General features: G+C 36.8%; 1 protein-coding gene across 1 annotated transcript; it reads right to left on the reverse strand.

Annotated features, from left to right (window-relative positions):
* Window positions 1-3,968: 3,968 nt before the first annotated feature.
* On the reverse strand, window positions 3,969-6,384 carry LOC104896162 (protein ACCELERATED CELL DEATH 6). Its single transcript, XM_010682881.4, has 2 exons — window positions 5,457-6,384; window positions 3,969-4,325 (listed from the first exon to the last, which is right to left on the reverse strand). The coding sequence occupies exons 1-2, from the start codon at window positions 6,088-6,090 to the stop codon at window positions 3,973-3,975; spliced, it is 987 nt and encodes a 328-aa protein (XP_010681183.3). The 5' UTR covers window positions 6,091-6,384; the 3' UTR covers window positions 3,969-3,972.
* Window positions 6,385-10,600: the final 4,216 nt, after the last annotated feature.

Here is a 10,600-nt window from a genome sequence, read left to right on the forward strand (position 1 = left end):
ATGAGTTCCTGCTACATACCTCATGATCCTTTTCGCTGCTCCAAGATGATGCATAGTTGGATTATGCATGAACCTAGAAATAACACTAACAGAATATGCTATATCCGGTCTTGTATGAGACAAGTAATTTAAACCACCAACCATGCTCCTAAAATACGGTGCATTTGCCGAGCCCGTACCATCATCAGCTGTGAGGGACTCATTTGGGTTCATGGGAGTCGGAGCTGTACTACAATTTTCCATATTGAACCTTTTAAGCAGGTCATTTGCATATTTTCGTTGAGAAATGAAAATCCCTCTAGCACATTGATTCACTTCAATCCCAAGAAAATAATGTAACAACCCCAAATCCGACATTTCAAAAGTTTTCATCATAGAGGACTTAAATTCAGCAACAAGTGATTCACAAGAACCCATATATATCATATCATCGACGTAAAGACAAACTAACAGTAAGTCACTTTTACCTCGTTTCTTCACATATAAAGTAGGCTCATTTTTGCTTCTTTCGAACCCATCATCCAAGAAGTATGAATCAATCTTGCTGTACCATGCTCTTGGTGCCTGCTTCAGGCCATACAAAGCCTTCCTTAGTCGATAAACTTTATCTTCTTTTCCCGTCACAGAGAACCCTTCAGGTTGTGTGACATATACTTCTTCCTCTAGCTCACCATTTAGGAACGCAGACTTCACATCAAATTGGTACACAGGCCAATGTTTTTGAGCAGCAAGAGCTAAGAATGTTCTCACTGTTTCAAAGCGAGCTACTGGAGAGAAAGTCTCTTCAAAATCGATGCCTTGTTGCTGAGCATATCCTTTCACAACTAGACGCGCCTTGTGCTTGTCTATACTACCATCAGCGTGGTATTTGGTTCTAAATACCCATTTGAGCCCAATTGGAATCTTACTTTGAGGAAGATCAACTAGCTCCCATGTAAGATTCTTTTCGATGCATTTTATCTCTTCTTTCATTGCATTTTCCCACACTTCTTGTCCTGCAGCATCTGCATAAGAAATAGGATCTGATACAAACAGGGGCAAAGGTACATGTATCATACAATTCTCTCAAAGATTTGGTTTTCCTTGGAGGTGATTCGGATGCTGAGTCTGATTCAGAACTAGAATAAGGACTTTGGTTTCTAGGGGAACCATTGTTGCTTGATGAGGAAGGACTCAAACTACTGCTTGAGGATGTTGATGAAGAGATGGTGCTTTGTTCAGCTGCTTCTGCTGCTACGTTAATGGGCGTTGCTGCTGCTATGTCACCTGGTGAAAGTTCAAAATCTCCTGAAGCTCCTGTTAACGTTGTTTCCCCTGGATCAACAAGACTCCAATCCCAGCTTTCACCTTCATTGAACTCCACATTTCTACTTATAAACACTTTACCACTTAATGGATTATACAAGCGATATGCCTTGGACTGTGCACAATAGCCAATGAAAATACACCTAACAGACTTCTCATCTAGCTTAGTGCGAATGTTGACCAATGCATATGCTACACATCCAAAAACTTTTAAGTGGCTTACCCGAGGTGGTCTTCCTTTCCATGCTTCATAAGGGGTCTGATTGAGGACTGCCTTTGTCGGAGAAATGTTGAGAAGATATACAGCTGTTGCTATCGCTTCTCCCCAGAACTGATTTGGAAGCTTCTTCTCTTTCAGCATGCATCTTGCCATTTCAACTACAGTACGATTCTTTCTTTCCGCCACACCATTTTGCTCTGGTGAGTACGGTGCTGTGAGTTCTCTACGAATGCCAAACTCATCACAGAAATCAGAAAACTCATTGCTCAGAAATTCTCCACCACGATCAGTCCGGAGACATTTAATGTAGCAACCACTCTCTTTCTCCACCAAGGCCTTAAATTTCTTGAAATACACAAAGGATTCAGATTTGAATTTCAAGAAATAGACCCAACTTACACGACTGTAATCATCTGTGAAGAGTAAAAAATATTTACTCCCTCCCAGAGATTCTGTTTTCATCGGTCCACATAAATCAGCATGTACTAACTCAAGCACATATGATGCTCTCCACGACTTACCATTAGGAAAAGATTTTTTACGTTGTTTTCCAAGCACACATCCTTCACAAAAATCAATGGCACTGATTTTTGGCAACCCAATAGCCATATGCTTGTGACACAACAATTTCAACCCATTGATATTAAGATGACCATAGCGTAAATGCCACAATTTTGCTTCATTATTACCTTTAGCAACTAAAGCACATTGAGTAACATTTGAGACGGCTAAAGGAAACATTTTGTTCGGGACATGTGAACATTAGCTATGGACTGGCCATTTTTCGTATCTTGAATGACACAACACATACATTAAACGTAACAGAATATCCAGAACTCATAAGTTGTCCAACATTAACAAATTATGAGCTAGACTAGGAACATATTGCACATCATAAAGAAGCTTTACGTTACCCTGAGTTGTGTTGATTGCAATTGTACCTTTTCCTTCGACTTGAATCTTCTTGTCATCACCAAGTCGTACCTCGCTTTTCTCCGCCTCATCAAGATCTCGAAATAATGACTTTGCACCCGTCATATGATTCGAGCATCCACTATCTATGAACCACACATCATTTGAATCAGCACCAAAGGGAGAATGTGCCATAAACAACTTACTTTCTTCTTCAACCTTCTCTGTGAAATTGACATGCTTCTGCTCATGTCGTTGTTTGGACCAACAATCCACCTCCTTATGCCCGTACTTCTTGCAGTAATGGCATTCTCCTGCAAATTTACCAACACCAACTTTACCTCCTGAAAATTGACCACGTCCTCCTCTGCCATGGCCACGACCTCCACGACCTCGACCACGAAATCCACCTCTTCCATTTCCACGACCTCCATTGCTTTCAGACCTCCAGTTATTTGAGGGCTCTCCTTTCACCTGAAAAGCTTTCTCTTCCACCTTTTCCTCATTTCTCCTGAACCTATCTTCATGAGCTAACAAGGAACCATCAATTCATCAAAGGAATAGGTTGTCATGTTTTTTGATTCCTCAATTGCAGCAACAACATGATTGAATTCTTTAGTTAAACTTCGCAATACTTTACTGACTACATTACTATCAGTAATATCTTCACCGTATGATTTCATTTGATTCACAATGGCAGACACTCTAGACAAATAATCTTGCACTGATTCTTTGTCTTTCATTACTAGACCTTCAAAATTACCACGTAAGGTTTGCAATTTAATTGAGATTACCTTACTATCACCATGGTACTCCTTTTTGAGAATTTCCCATGCCTCTTTTGAAGAGCTAGCTGCTGAGATTCGTGGGAAAATTGAGTCATCCAGTGCTCCTTGGATGTATAACAAGGCCTTTGCATCCTTCTTTCGATTCTCTCTTAATCGTTGATCGGGCTCCGCCGGTATTTCAATCGGCTCGGTATACCCTGTGGCCACCATGTCCCAAAGATCCTGGGATTTGAAAAGAGTTTGCATCTTCAAACTCCACATTTGATACTTCTCCCCCTTAAAAATTGGTATAAGAGGTTGAGTAGAAGAACTTACACCATTTGTTGCCATCAATTTGGTCAATTTCCTCACAGTGTTTCACTCGTGTGTTTTGTGTTTTTGGAAGAAGGTGGGTTTCTCTCTCTAACTTTACTCTTTCCCTTCTTTTCTTTAATCACGTTTCCCCCCCTTTTTTTTTTTTTTTTTTTTTTTGAGGACCTAACCTGACTTAGAGAAAAAAAGAGCTGCACGTGTCTTCCTTCTCTCTAATGCTCTTGATACCAAATTTGTTGTAAAGTGCAGTAACTTTACACTTGTTTTGCATAAAGTAATGCTTTCATATATTTATCATAACAATAAACAAGCCATTATATAGGCTTTACAATAAACAAACTTAACTAAAGAATAGGAAATGCATTAGAAAGTGGGTAATCATGGCCCACAATGTACTCCACTAACTCTAACTTCTAGCCACTAACAATTAACTACTTAGTCCACTACTAATTTTGGGGCAGTAACAAACACAGTTTTCCCACTTGCAGCTGCCACATGTAGGATATTGTGTCCCTTCTTGCTAACTAATAACATGGCTCTTACAGAAAAATGTGAAATGAACTCCTTGACTACGTCAACATTACCTCCCATGCAGGCCCAATGAATAGGAAATAACCCGTTTTCGTCGATTTTGAAGGCTTGGTTTTGCAACCTATTGTTACTAAATATGTACTTAACTCCATCAAGGAAGCCTGTGTAAGCAGCATATGAAATTGGTGTCATTCCCCTTTCATCTGTCTTATATCGTACGACTTCCGTGTATTGGTTGCTAATCATTCCAAAGATATCTGCTCAGTTAGCAGTAAAATTACATGAGTATATTCCCATTATATACGTACTTAGTGTTGGATTATGCTTCAAAATTAGTCAAATAGTTTTCCTAATAGTTAGGATTAGTTGCTAATAATTAGTTAATTAGTGGGTTAACAAGTAGTGGTCTAGATAATGGTCTAGTTAGTGGGATAGCAATTAGTTGGCTACATACTGGACATGTTATTAGTAGTGCTTTGTATGCCTATTTAAAGGTTGTTCTGTTTATTCATTATTATGTGAGTATGAAAAATATATTAAAAATGTAGTCTTTCTAATTCTCTTCAAGTTTCTCTTTTTCTCCTCTAAAAAATTCTACACTTAGGTTTGAGCAAGTGTTCATGAAGAGGTGGTGATGACGTAAAAATAGCTTATAGTTAATACCACCTATACAACCTTATTGGTAGGTGGTAATATATGAAGATTATATCATGACAAGAGTAATTTATTACAAGAGATATAGAAGTATATGTCAATGATTGTAATAAAAAGTCCATCCTCGAACATCAGATTTTGTTGATAAATTTTAATTTACCCTCAATACTACCTCTGAAGTGGTGATAGATAATAAAGAAACTAAAATTAAAAGTAAATTAAACTGAGATGGCTAAGGTCGCCAATCCTCGTCAGAAAGAAAAAAGAACAAACGCAATAGTTTAGAAAGTACATTAGAAAATAATTGTATGTACTATGTATAATACTTTCTCTTTATGTCTTGCAAGATGGTTGTCGACACTTTTAACATTATTTTTGGATAAGAATTATGGAGGGAAATGTGGGTAGGGGTCTGGAGATATTAAGGTGTTAACTCACATGTGAGTTTGTCCCACATTGAAGAACAAGAGAGAATGACTAATATATAAGCTTAATGGGTTACTCTTCCTATTAACAATTGGTTTTAGGATGAAACCTCATCTGGGCGTGTGTCGGTGTGTATAGTCACTTTCTCCCTCATCGAGCTTGCGTGTGCATGCCCAATGATGTATTTTGTCAAGGGAAAGGGAGGAAAAAGGAGGAGAGGGAAGCGTGAACTTGGATTTCTCCATTTGATGTTGGAATTATTTGGTTGATTAATAGAGAAAAAACATTCCAGTTTGAGTTAGTTGTACCTTTGTTTTTTGCTGTAATTGCTGCATGAATAACTGACTTCGCCTCGGGAAGATTTAAGTGATTTGGAGCATCGGGACACTGATTAACGATGTGTGTGGAAAGCATGTACTTGGCAAGCTCCCAGAATTGTGCTTGAATAGCCAGGTAAAGTGGAGAAATCTCCTGTGCGTTCAACTTGTAGAATGTTTGTGGGCATTTCTCAACCAAGCATTTCGCCATTTCTTCTTGCTGATTTTCTAATGCAATATGAAGAGCAGTGTTCCCATCCATGTTTTTTGCCTCCAACATTGATATCTCATCATCAGCATTATTTCGCGGTTGTGCAGCCGAATGAGATATCAACGTCCTAACGGCCTCTAGCTCGCCGTTCCTTGAGGCAACATGGACGGGAAGATCGCTGTTAGAGTTTGTCTTGTAAAGAAGTGTTGGACTTACTTGGACAATGAAATTAATGTATCTTATGTGCCCTACACTGGCTGCTAGATGAAGGAGGCTGCTGCCGTCAGACTCGCAAACGAGATTAGGTATGTTGGCATCTTGGTTTATTGCACTCCTGAAGGCATTTAGGTCTTCCCTGACTAGCGTTGCATAGTGTCCGGCATGGATGGGCAATAAACGTTGTGGAGGTTGCATGCTGGTGGTTGATGATATATAGTAGTATATATCAGCCGAATGTTTATGTTTTTTTTTTGGGGTGCTACTACTGCTTGGCTAATCTTGTAGTTGGTGTTGATTGGTGGAATAATATAAGAGTTCTTATAATAGTTGTGCTTGTGCAGATATGAATGAGGTCCTTTATAGAACACAACTTTTAATTAGCTTGATTGGAACTTCCCAAATCCCACTTAGTATCGTTTACTAATTGGTCATACTATATTATTATGTCGTCCAAGTTTAATGATTTGTGGAAATGGGTCCTTTTCACTTGTCACTTGAGGGTGCTTTTATTAGGTCGAAGGTGGAAATAGAAACACGTCCACAAAGTAATATGGACACCAACTACTCTAGAAGAAGCTGTTTTTTTTTTAAAGATATTATAGCAATAATTGATGGGGGCACATATAGAGCTTGAAACTTGTTTTTGTTCACATTTATAGGTCAAAGTCAAAGTAGAATTGTAGTATTATGAATATCAATATATATTATCAAAATGTATGAATAAGCTTTATAGCTCGTCACATATTGTCTCCCTTTCAATTCTAAAATGATATATTATCCTAGAAAGTTATCGAAATAATAGTGTAAAAGGTTTCGAATACATGACCTTTCAATTCGAATGTCACAATCTTAGTATGTAACTATATTCTAATTCTAATTACTAATCTTTACGCCCTATCAAATTATTTAATGAAATTACAGGAGAAAAATCAAATGAATAGAAAAATCTACTACTATTATTGTTAGAAAAACAGGGACAACAAATATAGGCAATCATATGTTACTATCTTCTTTTTACGAAATTAAATTTAAATATATTAAATTATTACAATACCCGAAATATTTCCCGAGCTTGAGCGACCCACTGGTTTACAGATTATAAAGGCTATGATAAATTGGCCATCTTTATTGACATTTCTTAGAAGTATTGGTGAGGTCAACTTGATATTCATTGGCTATTCTTTCATCTTGGCCCACTGGCCACTAAGTTCTAGGAATGTTATAATTTATTTTTATTTTTGTGGATGTTAGAAATCAGGAGACCTTTTTCTGTAAATTTACAAACATTAATTGAATCATTCAAGTGGTCGGACAAGATATACATATGCGCTAGACCAGCAGTGCCACCATTCTAAAATCCTCTGGACAAGGAGGATCCTGAAACGTTGAAATAAGAAAGCAAAAGAAACGGAAACGTTCGAGAAAAAAAAATACTCACTACACTCTCATTTATTTTTTGATATCAACTTAAATCCCTAAGTAAATAGGTTTACATCCTGTTATGTCTGATTTTTACAGGTTGATGTTGACGTAATGACTTAAGAACCTTGACGCTAAGACGCAAGGTTAACCGCGAAAGTAAGGTGCAGAGACTAAGTCAGCCGAATAAGCAACTAATGGTCCGAGAAAGAAGGATTATAAATTGAACGTGCTTGACCAAATAAGGTTGCGAGTAAGCGGTAGTTGCACAAAGCTAGGAGGCAGATACGATCAGTTGAGCATAGCAAGGAGAATCTCCTAGAATTAGGGAAGACAACCGTTGTAAAATCTTAGCTTAGTATTATGGTATTTAAGCACATAAAAAGCCATAAAAAACACACGACATTATTCAGAAAAACAGCATACAAGAAAAAGCTATTCACCATTCTCATTCACGGATTACTCCTTTACTTAGATCAAGAAGATAAGTTGTAACGATTGTTGTTCATCTAGAACGACGATCATCGATAGTAGATTGGTGGAATCATCTTCACCCGCAGTTTTTACCCACCTTCATTGGGATTTTCCACACCACCATTTCTTTGTGTCAATCCCTGGAATCCCCCTTTGCATTAATTCCTTGTTTCATAAGTTCAAATATTTGGTTGTCACGTCCCTAACTTTAATTCCGTCGTAAGGCAAATTTTAGCATAAACAATTTGGCGTCCACCGTGGGGTATAACCAGATTAATTATTTTCTTCTAAAACCCATACAATGGCTGAAACACCAAGTCTCGATGAAACTCAAAGACACTATGATCAAATGAAAGCAGAGATGATCGAAATGAAGAGAGCTAATGAGCGTTTATCCTATGATTTCTCTTCGCCTCAAGAGAAAATCCAGAGTCTGCAAGAGGAGTTGGCCTCATCAAAAGCATCCAAGACAAAGCGTCATGCCAATATGGAAGACATCCTTTTCATGCAAAATTACACTGACTCAGACAGTGTCGAATCTGAAGACGATGCAGAGTTCGAGGAAGAAGATCCTCTGAACGACGCAGAAAAGACTCCTGGCGACGAAGAAGCTTATTTCATGGCAAAGCGAATGATCGTGATCGAGAAGCAAAATCGACGCCTGATGAAGCTTATGTCCCAACTCCCCGGGGCACCGACGCCAAGCATCGTCGAGCATCCTGATGGTTACACAAGAAAACAACACAAAGCACATGGATCATAAATATTAACTGTTGGATATATACATGTCTAAAACAAAATGAACCGTTAGATCGTCCCCTACCCTATCACCTTCTCCCATCTCTCCTCCAAATGGCCAAACGTAAAAATCTCATTTCTGATCTCTGTGCTGCTCCTTCCATTTCTCTATGCTGCTCCCTCCTTCCATCATCCTTGCCGGAATTCGGCCACCACAATGGCACAACCCTTTCGCTGCCAAATATCGTCTTTTCCTATTTTGCTCACATTCCACTCCTTTCCTATCTCTTCCACTACCATTCATTCAAAACCCGTTTTACCCAAATTCTCAATTTTCCTTCAACTCAATCTTCCTTTTTTTTTTCCCTTCCAAAATTACATTTTTCTGATTACAAAAATCACCTCTTCTTCCTACATGCCTTTGAAATATACAAAGTCATACTCCACCAACAACGACGACCACCCTCCGCTAGATGTAGGTACATATTTATCGAATCTTTTGCGCACTTTTTAAAATTTCCCGTAATTTATTCTCCAATTTCAAGCAATAATATAATTGGGTTTTGATTAATTCAGCGAGAAAACAAAGAATTGGGATTAATTGCTGTAATTTTATCGTGCACAAAAACAACACCACGAAGAAAGAGAGCAGAGAAATATCAGTACCCATGTCTTCTTCTTCTCTATCTTCTAAATTTGATGGAATTTCTGACGAACTTAAGAATATTCTCGACACTAATATGGCTGATGCTATTGCTCGTCGTCGCGCACGTGAGGCTTTTCATTTGCCGATATGAAAAGTAATCCTAATTTATCATCAACGACGTAGGTGGTGGTCTTAGGATTTTGTCCTACATCAGCGGTGGTTGGTGCTTCCTCGGTTCATACGTTCTTTTATGGTGGTGGTGGTTCCTTGTGTCAATGGTTTGAAGGTTTAGATTAATTTTATTTTTTTTATTTTTTCGTTTTAGATATTCACTTCTTGAATGTTCATCGTTAATTTTATTTTTTTCTTCCTCTTTACTCTTCTTTTATTCTTATAGTATAATTAAGTTTCTCATATTTGAATAATGTTGATGAAGAAGGAACAAATGGAATTAGTTGAGTGATTGTAACTTTTATCTTCAATATCCAAAAGTTTGGCAAGTTTTAAGTTTGGAAATAACCAAATCAATTTAGGTAGTTTTTGGAAACTTGTATTTCATTTCAAATAATGGAATTGAAATCTGGAATTTAAAGTTTGTATTTCAATTCCTAATCACTGTTTTGTAAAGGGGGTTTGATAGAGGATAGAGAAATAGAGGTTTAATGGAGGAGAGAGAAAAAGTGTGGGTTTACTAAAGGAGAGAGAAATAAATATTAGAAAATGTGTCCAAACAATATATTTCATCCAAATCTAGGATTTGAAATGAAATCTTGCTATCCAAACATAGCATTACAGAATTTAAGAGTTAAAGTATTATTGTTTTTATTGTAATTATTTTTGTTTTTTTTATTGTAATTATTTTTGTTTTTGTTTTTTTGTAACTTCTATATCTAGCTAGTTTATCATTTTCTATAATGAGCGAATGTAATTATCAAGGATTTTGATCTTAGATCTCCCCATGTTCAATTGAAAATTTTGAATTTGAGATTTTAGGTTTGCATATTTGTTTTTTTTTTTTGACAGGATGTTTGCATATTTGTTGATTTATGCTTGGTTTGTGTATATATCTTTCTTAAAATTGCTTCAGATTTTAAGTAAAATTTGAAATCATTTCCATCTCTTAGATTAAAGGGATGTAGCCTGATTCTTTTTAAAATTATGACTTCCATCATTAAGGACGGGCTATTATTTGGTATTTGTGAGAATATTATTTGAAAATGGGGAGATTGGATAATTAAATGAAAATATAAACAAGTACATGATATTCAAAGTTTAACCCTTACATTAAATGTAATTTAATTTTTTACTTAATTAATTATTAAATGTAAGAAGTTTTATAAATTAATATATTTAAATAATTTTGTAGATATAAAAATAATAATTGAACTTTAGTAATATCTGGTTGAGTACGATCGGGTTCGAGTTTGA

Source organism: Beta vulgaris, chromosome 6 (genome assembly GCF_026745355.1).
Source record: "Beta vulgaris subsp. vulgaris cultivar EL10 chromosome 6, EL10.2, whole genome shotgun sequence".
Classification (NCBI taxonomy): domain Eukaryota; kingdom Viridiplantae; phylum Streptophyta; class Magnoliopsida; order Caryophyllales; family Amaranthaceae; genus Beta; species Beta vulgaris.

Excerpts from the sequence above, each read along its gene's own strand:
- LOC104896162 (XM_010682881.4), bottom strand. The coding sequence starts at position 6,090 with ATGCAACCTCCACAACGTTTATTGCCCATCCATGCCGGACACTATGCA. Across the intron at positions 4,326-5,456 it reads AATTACAGCAAAAAACAAAG|ATATCTTTGGAATGATTAGC; the intron begins GTACAACTAACT and ends CTAACTGAGCAG.